Source organism: Lissotriton helveticus, chromosome 5_1 (genome assembly GCF_964261635.1).
Source record: "Lissotriton helveticus chromosome 5_1, aLisHel1.1, whole genome shotgun sequence".
Lineage (NCBI taxonomy): Eukaryota > Metazoa > Chordata > Amphibia > Caudata > Salamandridae > Lissotriton > Lissotriton helveticus.
In genome coordinates this window covers 114,565,825-114,587,482 of record NC_136065.1, presented here as the reverse complement: position 1 = coordinate 114,587,482, position 21,658 = coordinate 114,565,825, and the positions used below count along the sequence as shown (strand labels likewise).

At 42.5% G+C, this 21,658-nt stretch overlaps 1 protein-coding gene across 5 annotated transcripts in view; it reads right to left on the bottom strand.

Moving 5' to 3' along the window:
• Nucleotides 1–21,658, bottom strand: part of DENND1A (DENN domain containing 1A) — a 1,341,914-nt gene that overhangs the window by 1,242,113 nt on the left and 78,143 nt on the right. For all 5 annotated transcript variants that reach the window (XM_078641835.1, XM_078641836.1, XM_078641838.1 and 2 more), the window contains exon 2: nt 10,583–10,653. In XM_078641835.1, coding sequence (XP_078497961.1) covers nt 10,583–10,653 — 71 coding nt within the window. The remainder of the gene's footprint in view (nt 1–10,582; nt 10,654–21,658) is intronic.

Below are 21,658 nucleotides of genomic sequence, written 5' to 3'. Positions count from 1 at the left end.
TTCCGGTCCAGGGAAGACATGGCTTAGCGGTTCGGACTGGACTGTACCCATTAGGCACAGGGTCAAGACTGATTTGCATATAGCGATGTCTGAACCGGGGAGGCGAAGAGAGCTAAAGAATGATGATGGATTCAACCCAGATCTGTGACTGGGGGCGAGTGTCTGAAAAGTTTCAGCGCTCCATCCATCATCTCCTTGTGTTTGCCTAGCCAAAGGCACCACAGATGATAGGAGCTGTTGGGGGGGGGGGGGGTGGAGTTTGCTTCAAGACTCGTGCCCCAAGGGGCATGCTGAAGAACAACTGCATAGGGGTGAGGTACACGCCCACCTATGGGAGGACCAGAGAGGTACATGACAGTGAGATTCGATTCAGAGTAAGAGCCTAGACATTGTGTATAGCACCTTGGAGGTAAACTTAGAGGGCTTCTATCGTGTGCAGTTGAAAGCCCAGTTTTAAGTCACATGGTGTTCAGCGTGGCCAGTATTAGGCGTCACAGTGTTCCTAAGGGTATACCCTGTACACCAGTCTGAGGGGCATTTTTGCCTCAGCTGGAAGTCGTGGCCCTCCCCAAGCACATATTGAGAAACACTAGACATGTGGACCGAATGGCTTCTTGGACAGATTCTGCAGAGCACCCTTGAGCCCAAGACCCAGGAAATAATGGGAAGCCCCTAGAGGGACTTTGGTTGTAGACCCTTCAAGAGCAACGCAGGTTAAGAACTCACTGAGAATGCCAGAAAGTGCCCAGGGAACCCGAAATTGCCAGTTTGGCCATTGGGGTACACTTAGTGTTGTGTGAAAAATAGTTAATATCATAGATTTTTCTTACTGTGACACCCCATCCCATTTCTCTTCATGACCAGGTAATTTGCTGCTTGCTGTTGCACCTAACCCATCTGCATCATCCAGTAGATTTGTTAGTTTAAATCTTTTTTAACCATAAATCTTTTCTTTAAAAAATCCCACAGTTTATATTATATACCTGAAAGGGAAACCGTAATCATATGCTCATGCTAGACATTGGAATCAAAGTCATACTAGTAAATGAACTACCAAATAATATGTATATAGAATATCACATTTACGCTACCCAAAATAAATACATGGGATCACTGGGTAAACAGGAGGTAAGAAAACAGGAAGGCTATAAATTAAGAAATATAGGAGAAAAAAACAATTATGTCGAAGTTTGAAAGAAAAGATGGATAAATAGGTAATTAAATTACAGAAATACCTCACAAATCTAAGTATCTTCGGCTAATTCTGGAAAAGGAAAGATTATATGGCACTAAACAGTAATTTTCTCTAAAGTACACATATGTAGACTTGGAAAGAAATGTAAGACAGAAATCAAACTTTGTTGTTTGTTCATAGAAGAGAATCAAACAGATATACACATCCTTTCTACTAGATACTAACTCTTCTGCTGACTTTGCCATTGTTAATCATGGAATGTTTGCACACAAACAGTAAAGGCAAGCTGGAATAAAGAGATTGACTGTCACTCATGTTTGTTCTTTGCTGATGCAGAACAGACAATAGGCGAGCCATGATCCTCTTTACTAATATTATGAGGTCAGTGACGCAATCAAGTACCATCAAAGGTGGCATTCCATGTTTGGAGATAGTAAAATATGTGTAGTTTTTATATGAAACCTTAGAGGGGTGTTGGAAAGTAATACATAAAATCAGCACTCAGGTGCTCCCTAGATAGGTTCATGGTCCACAAATTTCTATACATGAACACGCAATCTTGAAGTATGAATGCTAACTAGTCTACATTTGGACTCATGTGATACTGAAGTGAAGGCAATTGGATAAAATGTGACAAAGAACACATAGTAAGAAAGGGTAATAGCTGTCATTGCAAAGTAATGCTAATCAGCATGACATCTTTTAGATTTCACTACTACAACCTTGTCCAAGTTCTTTTACAGAAAAAGCATGCATTTTTTGTCTTCTGTGAGGCTGAAGGAAGAAAATATGGCACAAGTCACTTTGCACATGAAGTTAAAAAAAGCACACAGGTGATTGTGTATTGTATTTCTTGGGACATTGACACAAGAAGTGAAATGTTACAATTATTTAATAAACAAGATTTACATGCTGATTTGCCTCTTGTCCATGTGTTTCATTCTTCACCTACTTAACCCTAAGTCTATTCTTATTTTCCTTATTTCTACCTTTCCTAAATCTCTGTTTACATATAAAACAGACTTTACAACAAAGTACTTGGACCAAAGAAGGCAGTATACAGTCTGATCATTATGGGCCTGATTTTCAAAGTGTTTGGTGCACCTATGCTTGCATTAGAATAGCAAAAACTCTTTTGTAACCATAGGAAAGTCAAGTTACGACTTTTCTAAAAGCACTTTTATGAACTTGGCCTTCTGTGACACCAGTGCAGTGCAACAAATGGAATGCACACTGCATGTGAGCCAATGACTTCAATAAAGCCTTAGTCATACAATTAAAGATTTACAGGTCATTTCACAGGCTTAGCCTCAATGACACAACACTGACTCTTCTGTACATCTGTAATGTTGCATCTGCTCTGATATACACCATTGCTGCAGCAGTGGGGATATGTAAAAGCTTCTCTTGAAGATTAAGCCTTCTCAGTTACTAAAATAGAATCAGGCAAAGTACATTTTCTCAGGTACACGTTATAAAGAATATGTTTGTTTTAATGTTGATTCAGAATCAATCAAATGTGTGATGAGGCCGAAATACAAGCAAAGTTGACTCTTCTTAGGCTGTGAGGACATGCCAGAACTCTGAATAATCTATACATGGCCTCCAGCAAAACAAATAATGCAAATTCAAACAGAACCTAGACAGTTTCCCACAAAACTATTACAGCCGCCTGCACGTTCTCTTCCAACCAACAAATCATCACAAGTCTGTACATTCTTCATACTTAAGGACTTATTGTAGTTTAGTTTATCATTCATAGAGAGCAAAGAATGCAAATCTGGATAAGTTTTAAGTCACATATACAAATAGCAAAACTTTACAAATATTAAATGCTAAACAAACAATTAAAAAAACAAAGGAACTCATCCCTGAACAATGCAGTGGATTCAGTATAGTCAATCAGAACGAAAACAAGTGATTTAAAAACTATCACCAACATATAAAAAGTTTTAAATCAAAGACGAAACCCTTAAAAAGACACCATAACATCCCTACAAACATTTAACTATAGTAAACACCAATCACCAAAAATACAAAGCATCCATTTTCAAAACAGAAATGTACCAACGTATCTAATTCACCCAACCTGGTTTAAAAAAACAGAAAGCAGAGTGATACCTCATAGAGTGCGTCTATCTCATAGACTTAGATTTTTTAATTCTGATCTACCGTGCACAACCATCATTCTTCAACAGCCACGCAGCTGTGGTCTCTCCACCTCATAGTGGCAGGTTCAATTCTACCCCTAATTTCTCCCTTTTCCACCATCTTTCTTTTTCTCCTTCTTTCTCGCTGTGTTTTTTTAAATCTTTGTCATGCTTGCTTTTGGTCATAGTGGCAGGTTCTCTTCTACCCCTACTTTCTCCCTTTTCCACCATCTTTCTCTTCCTCCTTTCTCGCTGTGGTTTTTTAAAATCTTTGTCATGCTTGCTGTTGGTCATAGTGGCAGGTTCTCTTCTACCCCTACTTTCTCCCTTTTCCACCATCTTTCGCTTCCTCCTTCTCTCTCTCTGTGCTTTTTTTATCTTTGTCATGCTTGCTCTTGGTCATAGTGGCAGGTTCACTTCTACCCCTACTTTCTCCCTTTGCCACCATCTTTCGCTTCCTCCTTCTCTCTCTGTGTGTTTTTTTAAATCTTTGTCATGCTTGCTCTTGGTCATAGTGGCAGGTTCACTTCTACCCCTACTTTCTCCCTTTGCCACCATCTTTCGCTTCCTCCTTCTTTCTCGCTGTGTTTTTTTAAAAATCTTTGTCATGCTTGCTTTTGGTCATAGTGGCAGATTCTCTTCTACGCCTACTTTCTCCCTTTTCTACCATCTTTCTCTTCCTCCTTCTTTCTCGCTGTGTTTTAAAAAAATCTTTGTCATGCTTGCTCTTGGTCATAGTGGCAGGTTCTCTTCTACCCCTACTTTCTCCCTTTTGCACCATCTTTCGCTCCCTCCTGCTCTCTCTCTGTGTTTTTTTAATCTTTGTCATGCTTGCTCTTGGTCATAGTGGCAGGTTCTCTTCTACCCCTACTTTCACCCTTTTCCACCATCTTTCGCTTCCTCCTTCTCTCTCTCTCTGTTTTTTTTTTATCTTTGTCATGCTTGCTCTTGGTCACAGCCTGATGATGACCGTGGTCCTCAGAAATGACGTCCAGTGGCCACCACCGCAAGCACAGGCACAAATTACTGACTTTAGCATTCTAACACAGATACAGAAAGACCTCTTATATAAACTGAGTCGATGCAGAGCGATCCCTTCATCACTTCTTGGTAAGGTAGTCATAACTACCCACTTGGAGGCACAAACTGCAAAGGCTTATTCATCGGTCTGTGGTCTGAAAAAATGTAATAAAGATTACGGTGATATGTCACACAGACCGATTTTAAAGGCTTTTGAAGTTATGATCCCCCCACAAGTGCTTTATGGAGCAGAAGTGCTTTACCTGAGTGGTAAAAAGGGGTGGGACCGGGAAGAAGGTAAGATTCTGAAAATGCTGCTGTCCTTTCCAAATAGCTCCATGATCCAAGCTATTAGAATGGGGTTGGGACTGACAGCATGGGATGTAAAGACTCAAATGTCCTTAATAAGGTTTTGGAACCGACAGGAGCCTGGTGGTGACCAGAAGGTTTCAATTTGGTGTAGAGAGGAAATTCGAGTGAGCAGCTTACGCTGGGCGCGAGATATGAGGAAAACCCTCCAGTCTGTAGCCGTGCACTTAAAATTGAGCCTCTCCCCACCTTCATTGAATATAGCTTGTACTAAGAATATGCTTAGAGACCAAGGGCTCGAATACTCTAGATCACAAGACATGGACTATCTGAGTCTAAAAAAATCGGTTAACTGGGTAAAGAATGAATGGGAAAAGGAGGCCCGGTTCCCATACTTGGATTTGCTGCCCAATAGATGGCTAAGACACGAAATCTTGAAGGTTCGGGTGGGCCTAAATCCATGGAAGATTGAAAGAAAAATAAGAGTGGCCCTGATCCAACCAGACGGTACTTGTAAATGTGGTTTAGGAGTAAAAAATTATATTTTACATATACTGCTTGACTGTACATGGATTTTAGCAGTTCGGAAAGTATTTTTACGTCCAATTTTTTTAAAATATGAGGTGAACTCACGTGCTGACGCCATTGACCTCCTTACAGAAATGTCATTTTTGGATATTACAATTGCATTGGGGAAGTTTCTGAAAGCGACAAGAGAATGTGTAACAGAGGTAACAAAGGAGGGTGGGAGAGTTTAAAATTTACAGAGTATCCCAATTTCATGTCTTATGGTTTTATAAGTTTTATAGATGTGTAAAATGAATTGTGGTTTTAACTATTTTATCACTGTGTGGATCCATTGTTCTATGTATGGTTTATAGACTATTGTCTAAATAAACTTTGTCATCAATTCAATTCATAGTCATAACTATTGGGAGATGTACAGATTATATTCCTGTAATCTTACTGCACCTTCTGGTATTAGATGCATTCACACACTAGTCATTTTTTCGATGCACCTTTACCTGGGAGAGTTCATCTAATGAAAGACACAAACATTTCTGTAATCTGACTAATTAATGACTTTTTGCAGGCAGAATGGAGACGGCAGAGCAAGTATTAGTATATGGGTCAGAAGGATATCAAAGCATCACTAGTTTGAAGAGTGTTGTAAAGGATGATAAAATACAGACACAGAGTTCTTTGCCGTCACTCGACACTCTTAAGAGACACCCATCCCAGGGAAAGGACGAAATAAAAAAACTGTAAATGGGAAAGAGTGGCTTTCCAAAATGACAAACACATTGAAACCATCAAGCTGATACGGTGCATGGAAGAAGGAGAGAAATGCAACCTACAAAAAGCAGACGTAACCAGAGGAGCAAATGTATCTGCCTAAACGAGAATGCATGAGGAGTATGGATGGTGGGTGGCCTCTGACACAAGGTGATGTCATCCCACTGACATACAATAGCTATCCAGAAGATGGCATGTTGAGGCACATTAGAATTTAAGAAGATCTACAACAGGATAGTTAGAGGCAGGTATTTCTCGTTATTTCATGCAACAGAATGCACCTCAGTTTTATGTATGAAGGGATTGCAACTCTTTTTGTAATGCAAAAATAGTTCCGGAGTTAACAATAATTGGCCTCTTGATTGCTCGTAGAGTTTTGTTCTTGTACTACGGCTACCCATCGCTTTCTCTCACTAATGCTAGTTGTCACTGGTAACTTGTGAGCATTTTATATTCAAGTGCATTTACTTGCAAGCTCTCATAATGCCACACTGGTAACTTCTGAGAATTGCACATAAGTGCATACCTTGCACAGAGTTTTCTCACAAGTACTCAGCAATACTATTGTGCAAGTAACGTCAAAGAATTCAGAATGTTACTTTATATATTGCTTAGGGTTACTTGTGAGTACTCCCGAATCAGCGCCTTGATGCCTACGGGTTAAGTTGCGCTATTTACAAATTTCTTTTATTAATAATAATAATAATAATAATAATGCCGCTGACTTGCAGGAACTTTACATAGAATAGCATTCTCTTTCAAGTACCCAAACACGGCTGCGCTCTTAACTCACAGGCATTCTGTATGTGAGTACACACCTTGTTTAGCAGTTCCTCGCGAGTTACTCAAACACCACTCGTGTTAAAATGATAGGTGAAGTCACGAATTTCATGCAAAAACAACTTCCGTCCTGACCTACCGGTGCCAAAAATGTTTTTTCTAATGTTGCAAGTATCACTTGTATTTCACGAGTTAAAAAGCATGTGACGTCACACACCCCTAGTACAGGATGATTATACGTGAGGATATTATAGTACGCCATATATAAATTAAATAAATGTCACACTGCCAAACCTTCTCTGTCCCTAGGTTTTATGTCGCCCTGCACAATAACCACCACGCCGGGAACTTGGCCAACCCGTTTTACAAAATTGGCAATTTCTATTGGTCCTTTCAGATCCTGCAGCATCTACCGTGGTCAGGCTCAGTCTTACGAGCATCACCAACATCTTGTTTCCAAAGCTGGCAATGTCCCTTCCCCGTGGACATACATTTTATACAAAACAGTGATCACTCTGCATGAAATAATGCTCGAAAAAATGCGTGGAAACCTACAAATATAGATGAAAATGAAAATAAGAGTTGTTCTACCAACATTCTTTTGTTAGTCAATGAGTGAACACTTTAGACTCTAGCATCCTTTATCAAGAGGTTGCCTTTTTGTTTATATCTTGTAAAGTTGAACAATGCTGGAGTTGAGTTGGTGGCTGCCTGGCTGACATCCTCGAGTGAGTTATATCTGACAAGTCACCTGCCCTGCAGCTGGATTTGGGTCCCTTTTGAAAAAAAATACTTCTGTCTAGGAATATTTGCATTTCATCCAATAACATTTTGAGCCACGTCAACATATGTTAACATACAGACGGTCTTCAAGAGCAGCACGGAGGTATTTTACAAAGCGCATTTATAGCCCTTCCTAACGTTGGGGGGATAAAAGAGTCAAATCAGCAAGAGAACAAAGGAGAACCTCAGCATGGCTCATTTTTAGAACATTGAGAAAGAATGATCTTGGAGGAACCAGGGGCACCCAACTTATTTTAAAGCACCGGCGACGTCAACAATGGACAGAAAACAGACACTGACAATGCAATTGTTTTGGCTTTTCTATAGTGAAAAGGATTTCTCAAGCTTCATTAATCTACAGAGTAGGTACCACATTGGCATCAGTTCTAGCTTTTCTTGAGTGTGTTTATGGATGCACGAGCAAACACAGACAAAACATTCACGTAAAGGGGATAAACAGACTGAAAGGACGCGTCACAGTTCACGGTGACACTGCTCACGAAATAACGCATTGACAAGGTCTATAGGTCTGGGTTTAAAGTGTTAAAGCATGCAGCATAGACACACAGGAGTGGACAGTGGGTCTAAAATTGCTAAATAGTTCCTCATCAGTTCAGTACAAGAACTGGAGTGCTGGCGGAATGATACACCCAAACAGCCAATAGCAATCGTTGATAGATGAATAACACACGAGAGGTGAGTCAAAATGTGCTTGACACAGTTTCAAGTCAATTGCTGAAAGATGCTGGTAGAACAATGCCACTGGCTCAAATGGGTGGACTCAAAACCTGCTCTTTATATTATATTGTAGGCAACACATCTGCGTAACAGCGCTTTCCCACCCAGACCTAAAAATGAGGATATAGTATGCCATTGATACGAGTAATCCTTGCACTAGAAGTCCATTTATTTTCATACTACCCCAACAGTTTCCCCCGTGGTCAATACGGCGAAATATAAATTAGTTTTTTTGGATGCACTGCTAAGCCTGCTATTATCTTGCTTCAGTCTCCCCCTGTTTTAATTCATTTCATAGCTTGGTTCCTGAGAGGAGGACAGAAACATCCACTGGAGAAAGAGCATGCTCCATACGTGTACAGTTTGACTCAGACTGTGGAAAGGTGAATGCACGTGCAGTGAGGGAGGGTGGGCAGGGCACTTGTTTGAATCCGAAGAGCAGAGGTAGTATCTTGAATGTAGTCATCTTTTTCTCTCTAGCTAGTGAAGACCAAGGGGATTGGGTTTCAGCTGCTCCAGGAACAATAATGGTTTATCACCAGACCGAATTGCTTCGGATAACCTTGAACCACTGGATTTGACCTTTCGAAAGGCCGAGGTCTTGTGGTGCTGCATCGCAGTGTGGGCCGTATCACTGTGTCCGCAACGCAGACACGTGACACCAATGGGGACCAAAAGCGGAGGGTTCTTCATTAGTCTCAAATGGTGCTGATGCAGATGACCAAAGTGACCTCTTTGGTCACCAAAGCCAAGTAAAGGATGATGTTTCTGCACAGTGGTTGCCCAGCAAGGGAACGCTACAACTAACCAGATTACTTTGGGAAGGGAGTATACTAATGACTGGACTCTTGGTACAATTACCTTATATTGCATGAGGAGCAACGATTCTGTAAGTTAGGAAGGAAGTAGATGTTCAAAGCCAAGTCTCTAGGCCGAGCAGGGGAGCTACATATAGCACCTACAAAGTGGTAGAAAGTTTCTCAGCTATGCTGTTGGATGCCCGGGACAGCTGTTCGATCTGGGTGGCCTTTCCGATTATTGTTTGCGAAGGAATCTACCTAGACCAAATGCAATCTATTAAACAGAAGATCTTTCAGCATTAGGGGTGTATATGTATCTCTAGTAGTGAGTCTCTCCAACATGGTAGGAGTGTGAACACATTTAGCAGACGAAGTAAACCTTAAACCTGACCCTGGGAACTGTAAGGCAATATGCTGTCCTGTACATGGCAGGCCATAGGGGGGACTGAAGGCACCTATAGCCTCTGTAGGTTCCCCAATTGTCAGTGGCATTCAACTTTATTCTCCAACTGATTTCTTGAGACTACAACCATAGTAGGGGCGCAAAAGCTGTAGGACAGTGTGCACCAAGAACATAGACACCAGACTATCGATGGAACACAACATCGAGGACATGATATTAAAAATAAAATATCAACAGGTAAGTAAGTCTAGATTTTTCCATATCTAACTCCACATATATATCATCAAGGTACAAAGATGTGGAGTTAGGAATAGTGAATCTATACTTTCATAGGTGCAGTTTTCTTTTGATATGTTGTCCCCTGATATTCTTGCACCATGATATTCTGGGGGTTGATAATCAGTAGTACAAGCATCTGGGGAACCACAAAGTCAACAGATTAATGCCGTGCCTGATAGACTAGTGGAAGTAGGCTTAATGTGTAACCTTGCTTTGGGCAGTAAAAAATCTGTACACCGGGTCCTGGTTCAGAGTTGCTGCAACACCTCATACCAACACTGCAGGTACCGTTGCCAGCGGGCAGATTTCCCAGAAGTAACATGACATTTTTAAATAATGTTGATACTCAAGTTATGACCTTCCCTTGTTTGCTTGAAACCACTGTTTTGTGGTGGGCAACAAACCCTGTCAGTCATAAGCGGCAGACAAAGGAAATATTTACAAACCATTACAGAACATACATGTTTCAAAGCTTTGCTACCCGAAATCATGCTAGCATCAGGTTATGGCGGCAAACAATCTTTGAAACATGCTTAGCCATAACTGCCTGACCTAGTGCTTCGAGGTAGAAGCGAGGAACTGCGTCACAGTACTCGATTCACAACCACGTGGCAAGGCAATGTCCTCAATCGGCAGATGTGATTTCCGCTTTCCATATCACAACTCAGATTAAAATAGAGTTTCGTGGTCTCAAAATAAATAGGAATCTGGGTTGTAAGCAGTTTACTTTTTATATTTTTAGAAGCACGAGCAAAGCATACAAAAGTACTACTGTCAAGTGAATAAGAGCAAGCTTTAGGACGGAGAGAGGCGGAAGGAAGCACAATACCTGCACCCGTGCCACTTGCCCCCTGTTGGGTCACTTCAACGTATACTTCAAACGTGGTTTGAGGGTTTTGCCTGCAACGAAACAAGAAATAGCAACTTCAATCAAAGATATGGAAATCTTATGTCAGCTTCTTTGACTGTCTTGAGAACAGATAACGTGAAGGGACATTTCCCTAGGAAATTGAGCTTGTCTGTCTACATTTTCTGTTCTATTTCAAGGCAGTAGTGCTGCACAACTTTTTTGAGTCAATACAACTAATATGCTTCACACATTGTATTTTCTTTTAGAGTGAGGTTACAACTGAAAAGAAGGTGTAAAAATACATTTTCCACATATCTGGAGAAAAAAAACCCTGACAAAATAGTTGGCAGTTAAAATAAAACGACCTAAAAGCAATACATCAAGAGGAAATGATAGTGAAAAAAAAATTTGCCCTGCAGTTTGATCATTCTATTTGCTGACTGGGTAGTGTGTAGATTCGGAGCTACAAGAGACGCGTATGTGAAATGTGTTTGTGATTATGCAGGAAGAGAAACACAGAGCTTTGTTACTTCAAGGAGTCACATCAAGTATATGGCCCAGTGTGTATCTTGTTCATCTTCCAAGACTACTCTCACAACAACACACACACCAGGCACTTCTAAGAACCACACATTTAGCTGTGGATAGCAGACAAACGGCACCCGTCACTACACAGTGTAATACCAGATCAGTGACCAGGCCACTTTCTCACTAGAAGATAATGTTTACAAGGGAACTCCAGCCAGAGAACACACTATCAATGCCTCCACCAACGTCAAATAAAGACACCAAGACAGTTAAAAGTAAGCAGAGTGCATAGAACACAGTACTCCTAGTATCCGCCAAGGCCACCTTTTGTAAACGCTTTAAGGCAAATATATAGTTTCACATCACAACATCAAAAAAACAACTAGGAATTGGTCTCGCTATCGCTCACCACAAAGCAAACACTGTTCCTAAATGTAATGTAGCCTCCAAATGCAGGCTGCCATTTCTTACCACGTTACCCCATTAAACGCACCACAGGGCGGAGTCAGGTCAAGCATATGCCCTAACCACCCCCCCACCCCCCTCCCCCATCCTAAGAGAACATAACATAGAAAAGCAAAAATGGGATATATATTAATATATTAATTCATCGGGCCACTGGTGATTAGTCCAGTTTATCATTTTGTTTGCCCACTAAACCACCACTCCCGACAAAGACAAGCCATATGCAAATCAGACGTTACCCTGCTCCAGTAGGAAAGTGTTCAACCTGTACTGCTAGACGTGGTCCTCCTTTGGTGAGGAACACAAGCAACAACAGTTTCGGTCTAGCGGAGCCGCATCAGAGAGCTTCATCAGGAGTCCTCTGGCACAGTAAACAAACTGGTCCATTTTTGCACAGTGACAGCTGGAGAGGCTTCTCGTCCCCAGCCCTCCCTACTCTCATGAGGGATGGGGATGGTTTTGGTGAGGTCCGATGCCACATGGAATGATGTGACATAGAGGTTGTGTCACAGAAAGTGAGCGGTGTGGATGGATGTGATATGATGTTGTGTGATGAGGCCTGTTCTTGTATCGTTTGGTTTTCCGCAGTGAGCTATCTTGTAATGTGGCGTGCTGTTAGAAGGATTCTATGGATGTTTGGTGTTGTGGTATGTTCTGGCATGGTGTGCTGTACTGGTTGCGGAGGTGTGCACATACAGGTTGTGTTTATACCCCTAATTGGAAATAATTGTGTACGTGGTGGCGAATGGTATCCTGTAAAGGGACATGGTTTGGTGTGGTGTCCAGAGGAGGTGTGGTATGGTGCAGAGTAATGTGTGTGGTGGGGTAGTGGGATTGTGATGTGGTGTGCTGTTATAATATGTGTTGTATTATCTTGAGGCGAGTTCTCCGAGAACATTTAAAGTATAGGCAAAGTGGGCAAGTTCCCAGGGTTCTCACCTTCCAGGGGCCCCCATAGTGAACTTTCTTTGTAGTTCTCTACTGTGTATGTCTCTATCTCAATCTTCAACATATAATGTAATATTGCTAGGCATCACAAGCCTTGAATTAGCAGAAAATGGGCAATACAATTAAAACGGACTTCAAAAAGGGGCACGAAAAATGAGTTTTTGCCAGGGCAGCCAAAATCCTTAAAATGACCTTGGAGACCAGACACAAGGGGTGGGATTAACACACATTTAGGAGTCAACTGCAGAGATTATCAAATGCATTAATCTCTTTAAAAAGTGTTACTGTAGAAATGGGAGAGGTATAACATCTCACTCGAATATATAAGTGTGCATGTTTTAGATAAAAGTGAGAGAAGCAGGAAATACAGAGTGAAAATATGAATGTGATCATTTGGTGTTATTGCTGTCAATGCAACATCACCTTGAAATTAATGACGCTTTGGAAAGAGTCCACTTTTTTTTAGATAGAGTAGTTCCTAAACCTGGGCACGGTTCCATGAAAGCTTGGTTTGGAGTCTCATGTCTGGGGTAGCTACATATAGTGATGTTCCACAGGAAACCTTACAGCTACAAGAAGCGAAGCAACACGAGACCAGAAAGAGAGAAAGGACTGTTAGATTCAAGATATTGTTGCTGGTTGACTGAAGCATACCCATTATGCAAGGCCTTTTGGATGTTAAAAGAGGCACTCGCATTCCTTAATAATTATGTCTTTTTTTGGGTTGCAATACAAATATACATTTAAGCACTGGATAATGTTTGGAAAATATATATTTTTTAATGGAGTAATACAGAAGGACATTTTAATTTTTTTTTAAAAAGACAGTGTGGAATAAAATACTTGGAGAACATGCCAGATGGAGGGGGATACTTTTTGTTAATGTTTTATACAAAAGTATACCACAGAAGGATATCTTGGAGTAAATTTGAAAGGGATCAATGTTATAGTTTATAAAAATATTAAAAGGATGTGCTCACAAATAAAAAGACTATATTCTATGCTTAGTTTCCCAAACAAAAATGGTCTCTCAAATGATCAGTGGATGTGTACATGAGTGGGTGGGTGGGAGAGGAATTGGGCATTTCCTCGGACCTATCGTGCCACTGCGGACAGTGCCAGGAAATTGTGTAAAGCTGATTCTGTTTCCTTGCATTGCAAAACTGAGTAGGGACTTTGACGTCATACGGGGTCAAAGTTCTACTATGGCACAAATGGGATTCAAATAGCATATGTGTGAACTTGAAATGGTGCCAGACTCGTACACACCCACGAAAAGTGGGGGAAACCTATAAGAGCATGCATGCGTCACATTGGAGTCTGGAACCTTCAATCGCTTACCAAAATAACACCTGGTCATCATCTCAGAGGGCCAGGGCCACACTCAGAGATCTGACATCTGTCTCCTTGACATACCAGCTTTTAAGAGTCAAATCCCTGATCTATTTAAAGGCAGGTTTATATTGGGTGCAGGATCATGTGCTCATGTGCTTCTTTCTATACATCTAAGGCACCAGGTCATGTGAAAAAGATATAGATATCAGTCTCTAGATCTCCTGGGTCACGCATGTTTCAACATTTCAATATTTGAGTGGTTTCTGCAACAACACAAAAAAAGCAAGTTGTCAACATTACATCAATCTGAAATATACCTACTTTTACAAATATAAATGGAAAAGTACCTCACACATTCACTTTCAAACACATCCAGTGATCAATGAAGAGTAGAGACGTCATTTCCGAATTTTCGGATAGAACTACCGATGATAGGAAAGTATCGATCATTTGAGGAACTTTGAGGCTTTGCGGCTGAGGCCAATTGACCACTCCAGTAGATTTCAGATAGTCGACTATCTCGTAGCTTCTTGAACACCCCGTGCCGTTCAATACCACTGATGATAAACAAGTGTGTCTGACCCAGAAGTAGGTCTGTTGGGCACCACCGTAGTGTGCTTTCCATTCTTCATAACTTCTCTCAACTTTTGAAACTGGAGGATGTTTGTTCCCATCCAACTCTCCTCACTGTGAAGTTCCACAGGACTCCTCTCTCGTTTGTAATGGGCTTACGTGGGTGAGATAGAACTCTACTGCAACTCGAGTAGGGTGCCGTAGGCAAAGCGAGTCTCACTGCTTACAGTGTAGTGAGGGCAGGATGAGGGCACGCTAACTCTGAGACGCGGCTAGAGTGGTGCGCTGTAGGCAGCTTCTGACTGCTTACATAGGTATGAGGGGGGAATGAGGGCTCGGTGGCTGTACAGAGCAACAAGAGTAGCCCGCCAGAGCCAGCTCACATAGGAGGGAGGGCAGAATGAGGGCTCGCTATCTCTGCAGGACAGCCAGAGTGGTGCGCTGTAGGGAGCCTCTGACTTCTTACACAGGAGTGAGGGCGGAATGAGGGCTCGCTACCTCTGCGGAGCAGCTAGAGTGGTGAGCAGTAGGCACAGTCACTCTCCGACTGCAGACATAGGAGTGAGGTCTGAATGAGAGCTCGGGCTGTGCAGAGCAGCTAGAGTGATACGCCAGAGCCAATCTCTGCTGACATACGACTGAGGGCTGAATGAGGGCTCAGTGGCTGGGTGGAGAAGCTGCAGTGATGCGCTGTAGGAAGAGCCATACTTGGACTACTTACTAAATGTAAATGTAAATGTTGTAGTACTTGTATAGCGCCCGAATCACCCCAGATGGGGTCTCTCCGGCGCTTGTACGCATACCGCTGTGGAACCCTTCCTGGCTTTTCCCTGTGAAGTGCCCACGACCCCAAGGTGAAGCCAGGCATCCTAGCGCTGTTGGGGCCGTTGTTAAGGAGTGATGGCTGAATGAAGGCTTGGTGGCTGTGCAGAGCAGCTAGAGTGGTGCGCTGTAGGCAGCATCTGACTCACAGGAGTGAGGGCGGAATGAGGGCTTGCAATCTTTACGGACCAGCTAGAGTGATGCGCCAGAGCCAGTCTGACGGCTTACATAGGATGTAGGGCTGAAGAGGGCTCAGTGGCTGTAAGGACCAGCTAGAGTGAGGCGCGGTAGCCAGAGCCAATCTCTAACTGCTGACCTCGGACTGAGGGCTGAACGAGGGCTATTTGGCTGGGCCGAGCAGACAGAGTGATGCGCTGTAGGAAGAGCCATACTTGGACTACTTACTAAGGAGTGAGGGCTGAATGAGGGCTCGGTGGCTGTGCGGAGTAGCTAGGGAGCCTCTGACTTCTTATATAGGAGTGAGGGCTGAGTGAGGGCTCGCTATCTCTGAGGAGCGCTAGAGTGGTGCGCTGTAGGCAGCTTCTGACTGCTTACATAGGAGTGAGGGCTCGGTGGCTGTGCAGAGGAGCTATAGAGTAGTGCGCTTCTTACAGAGGAATGAGGGCTATATGAGAACCCAGTGCCCGAGCAGTTGCTGAACATCTGACAATTGTCATTTCAAGGAGTTACCACCTCAACCTGCTATATCGACCAACACACACCCTTTCCTATCTAGTAAAACAAGTAAAGGGCAATGATCAAGATGTTTGCTACATTGCACTTTAACCCACATATTACAAAATTTCAATCAAATCCACAACTACCACTAATCATAGCTGCAGACCACCCATGTCTCAAATGCTGCAGCAGTCAGTTATGCAATGTAAGGTGGATTTCTAGAGCGCTGCTTTTCGCCCGTGAGGGTATCCAGGTAATGAGTAGGTGAGTGTACGGCGGGGTGAGTGTGGACCTGAGTACAGGCAGTCTTAATGGTCCTGCAAGAAGACTAATTGAAAAGCCAGGTCTTCAGATTCTTGCAGAATTCAAGAAGTGAGGAGAAGGGTCTGATGTGTTGGGGGGTGGGGGTGGGGTCGATGCAGGATTTGGTGGCTTGGAAGAATGATCAACCTCCCATTCTGCTTCTGTGGATGCAAGGTGTATGTGCGCGAGTGAGAGTGATGCTCAGCCAAGTTGTCTGGTGGGTTGGTGGGAGTAAAGCCAGAGACTGAGGTATGTGGGCTCGGTATTGTGTAGTGACTTGAATGCGTGTGTGAGAAGTTTGAACTACAGCGCTGCTGGATGGGGGAGCCAGTGGCGCTCTCAGAGGAGTGGTGTGGAATGGGTTTGTCGCAGGAGGTCGAGGACGAGTCTGGCAACGGTGTTTTGAATGGTTTGAAGTCTGTGAAGAGGATGGATTGGGATGCCGGTGAAGAGTATGTCACCGCAGTCCACTCTGCTCGTCATTAGGGCCTGCGTGATGGTATGTTTGGTGTCCATTGGGAGCCACTTGAAGATTTCACTTAACATGCGAGGATGTGGAAGTATGAAATGGTGACGGCATTGACCTACGGCTTCATGGTGAGGTTCGTATACAGGATGAGTCCTAGGTTCCTAGCGTGGTTGGTAGGGGTTGATGTGGGTCCAAGATCGATGGGCCACCAGATGGAGTCACAAGGTGAGTTTTTATTTCCAACAATCAGCACTTCAGTTTTGTCTGTGTTGAGCTTAAGGTAGTTTTCTTTCATCCAATCAGCCACACTGGTCATGCACTGGTTGAAATTTGTCTTGGTGGTGATGGTGTCCTCTGAGAGGGAAAAATTAGCTGGGTGTTGTCAGCGTAGGAGAGGATGAGGGATCAGGCAATGTTAGCCAGAGACGTCCTGTACAAGTTGAATAGTGTGGGACTGAGTGATGATCCCGGTGGGACTCAACAAATGAGGTCCTAGTGTTCTGATGTGCCAGGCTTGAGCCTGACTTGCTAAGTTTTTCCAGGGAGGAAGGAATCTATCCACTTGAGAGCTGGTCCTTGTAATCATGCTGTGTGTAGTCTGGTGATGAGTGTGTGGTGGGAGACTGTGTCGATGTTGGTGGAGAGGTCGAGGAGGATGAGGGAGTCGGTCTGTCCACGGTTGAGGATGGTGTGTATATCGTCTGTGGCAGCGATGCTTGCTGTTTTGGTGCTATGGTACTTTCATAATCCTGATTGGGAATCATCCAGGAGTTTGTAGTGTTCTAGGTGGTCAGAGAGATGTCTGTTGATGGTCTCCCTAGTGACTTTAGCCGGGAAGGGGAGCAGCAAGATGGGTCAGTAGTTGCTGAGTACTTCGTGGTCAGCTGAGGGTTTTGGAGGAAGGTTGTGACTTCGGTGTGTTTCAAGCTATCTGAGAAGGTGGCTCTCTTGGGGGAAGTGTTGATGATGGAAATGAGTGCTGCGCTGATTGTGGCTCTTCCCAGCTTGTAGAAATGGTGGGGGCAGGGATCTGTGGTCGCCCCAGAGATAACTGTTTTTATTATTGCTACAGTGTCACCAATGGATAGAGGGTTCTATGCGGTCAGTTGGTAGTCTTTGGTTGATGAGGTTAGCAGGTGGGGGAAGGTCGATCGGGGGTAGTTGGGGTTCAAAGCTGCTGTAGATTTGGGGGATCTTTTCATGGAAGAAGTTGGAGAGGTTGTTGAAGTTCTTGTGTAGGGGTGATGGTGTTGGTTGCCGCTGCTGTGTTGGTGAATTCCTTGACAATGGTGAAAAGGTCCTTGAAGTTACTGGAGCTAGATTCGATTCTCAGGGTGTTTTTCTTGGTCTCTTTCACTTGCTGGTGATAGTGTCTAAGTGCAGCTAGTAGGTGTTTCTTGCAGTGATTCCTTGGGTGGGTGTCTATTTCCTTTCGAGTTGTTTGCGTACTCTCTTGGAGTCTCGGAGGTCAGAGATGTACCAGATTGCTTGTTTGGTGGATCTTTTGGGTTTGTGGTTATCAGGGGTGTCAGGATATTGCAGCAGGTAGTGATCAAGTTGTTTGTGTCATTAGTTAGGTTGTTGGTGGGGTGTGGGTAGTTTAGTTTTAGGGTGTGCAGCCATTCAGTTTCTGTAACTTTCTTTCTGCCGCGGCTTGGGGTGCTGCTATACTCCATAGGGGAGGTAGGTGCCCTGTTATGTGGAAGTGGACGATGGAGTGATCAGTCCATATGAGTGGAGTAATATGGCTGACTTGGAGCATGGATGGTTGCCACTGCTAGGAACAAAAACTAGAAAGGTGCAACCTGCTCAATCTTTTTTTTTTTTTTTTTTTTTTTTTTATTGCAAACAGGTTGACAAAAAAAAAAGAAACAAAAATTACATATATATATATATCCCGGACATTGAAAACACGAGAAACAGAAAATAATTAGATTAAGTTATACATCGGATAGATATGTAATTAAAAAAAAACACAGGAAATGTCATCAAAGACAGCTGAAGATCAAGTACAAACAAATTTATATATCGTCACAAGCAATCAGCTAATAAATTTCGTAATGAATCAGATCATATCCTGTTATGTTAGGAAACGAGTCCCCCAGTTTCTTTCGAATTTAGCCAGTGACCTGCCACCTCTTGTGTTTGCTAAGGCAAGTTCCATGGAATATATTTCCATTACTAAAGCCCACCAGTCCCAAGCGATAGGTGGATCTGTAGCTATCCAGGCTCTTGCAATGCTTAGTTTGGCGCAAGATATTAGTATGGTTACCAGGGAGACTGTGGAGTTGAGGAAAGATGACAATCTAGCAGGATTAAGGGAGGAGTAAAGGTGGGGAGCACAATCCTCTTAATTCTACAAATATCTTGAACCTCTTCCCAAAAGGTCTTAAGCTTGGGACAGAAAAATAGCATATGGGCTAGATTGGCGGCTACCTCTAAGCATTTAGGGCATTTAGTACGGTCTGTAAAATCAGGATTAGGAGACCACCTTGAGATTCTTGCAGGAGTATAGTAAAGCATACAAGTTGTTCTAAACTGCTGTAACCTAAGACTTGACGATCTAACTAATTTGTTGATATTAGACAAAGAGTTCTCTATTTGTTTTAGAGTAACATTTGAGCCGAGTTGGACCCCCCATTTTTCCATTAATTTAGGCAAGTCATTTGTTTTATATTTTAATAGTAGTTTATAGGTCCCGCTAATAAGTGATTTGTTATTTTTGGAATATAAGCAAGTCCAGATGTCACAGTCTGTAATACTTCGAATCTTTTTTTTGTTAATTAAAAAATCCCTGTGGGCCATATAGATCGGCCAGAGTATTAATTCCCCTCACAGCCCATATATTATTAGTATTATCGGAAAATACTCTCGGGAGACCAGGGTTGCCCCATAGTGGAAGCTTTGGGTGGAAGAATGAAGTCCTGCAATATGTCAGTAGGTTCTTCCATATCTTTATTATATCCCTAGCCGTCTTGAACCTTACCCTCTTGAAGTAATTCGGGTCGTTTACCCTAAACAAAAACATGTTTGATTCTTCCTTCAGCATGAGATGATGAAAAAATGTGGTTCCTTCCTTATAAAGTAAGGAGCGTAATCATAAAAGAAACGAAGACAAAAAGTACAACTTAAAATCTGGAAAATTAAGTCCTCCCTCGTTCGTAGTGTTTTTCAGGTATTTCAAAGATCTTCTTGCTCTTTTATAACCCCAAATAAAACTATTTAGAACACCATCCAATTGTTGAAAAAACCGGTTATTCAATGCCAACGGAATAGATCGAAATAAATATAAGAACTTAGGTAATACCTTCATTTTAATAAGGTTTATTCTACCGATGATATTCAAAGGCAGCCTATGCCATTTCTTTAAAAGTAAAGCCGTGGATTTGATTAGCACATTGTAATTGATGTGATTTATTTCTTGTATTTGGGCCGTAATTTTAACCCCAAGATACGTAACTACCTTGCATATCTCTGGAATAGCCGTAGAGGGGGAATAATTGGCAATAGCTTGCGTCTTCTGTACATTAAGCCTGTAGCCAGACACTTTCCCGAATTTAGAAGCCTCTAATTTAATCCCTTTTAGGGCCTTGTTTATATCTTGTGTATAGATGGCAATATCATCCGCATAGGCGGTTAGTTTAAGCTCTTGAGAGCCAGAGCTAAAGGGGACAATCAAATTTTGAGAGTTAAGGGCCATTAAAAAAGGTTCCAGCGAAAGGGCAAATAAAAGGGGTGAAAGAGGGCAACCCTGGTGGGTACCGTCCAAAATTGGAAAGTCCGAGGAGTTTAGACCGTTGTAGCTAGTGCAGGCAACAGGGTTATCGTATAAAGCCTGTATGCTCCTCAGAAACTTACCCCTAAACCCTATTTTAGACAGCGTACTCCAGAGATAGTTCCACCCCACTCGATCAAATGCTTTTTCTGAATCTAATAAGATCATGCCTAGTGGGGTGGATTCTATCTCTGCTACATCAAAGGCCGTAATGGCCGTATTTACATGTGAGGTGGTGTCTCTCCCAGAAATAAAGCTGTGTTGTTGTATATTAACAAGTTGAGGCATGATGGGTACCAGTCTGTTTGCAAGAATTTCAGCAAATAATTTAGCATCTGTATTTATTAGTGAGATTGGTCGGTATGACCCTCTCTCTTCCTTTGGATTATTATTATTATTATTTTTTTATTATTTTTGCCCTATTCCATGATTTAGGTGCTTTTCCATTCGTCCCTACTGATTGCATAACCTCTAGTAATAGCAGGTCTAGTTCGGGTAAGCAGGCCTTATATAGTTCTAGCGGAATAGTATCTTCCCCTGTTGCTTTACCCACAGGCAAGGAGTTGATAGCCTGGTGTAACTCTAGCATAGTTAGATCCTTGGAGAGAGAGCTCAAGTCTAGCCTATCATCATAGCACGGTGCATATTCATCAATATACTGCCGTATGAGATCCAGATCTGGTTGATTCTCTGGGGTATATAAAGTTTTATAAAAGCTGGCAAATTGCTCTAGCACTTCCTGTGGTTTATTATATACGTTGTAGTCTGACCCCCGGATATTAGAGATTAAGGAACCTGCTCTAGATTCAGCCACTTTATAAGCCAAAATGCAACCAATTTTGTCCCCCCCCCCCTCATATTGCGCTATTTTGTATTTGTGAATATTGGCACTATGTCTCTGATAGAAGCTTTTCTTGGCCTCATTTTTTAATGTATTAAGTTTAAGATTAATGTCCGTAGCAGTTGGCCGGTTATGTAAAAGTGCTAGGGCCAGTTGCTCTTCTTGGTTAGTTATTTGTGATGTCACCAAAGCTCGGTGCTGCTTGAGTTTGGCATTTTGTCTAAGCACATAAGCCTGTGTAAAGCCCCTTATACTTGCCTTACAGGCATCCCAACCTGCTCATAATCAACACTGTGCCAAAATAGTAAATCCTTTGTA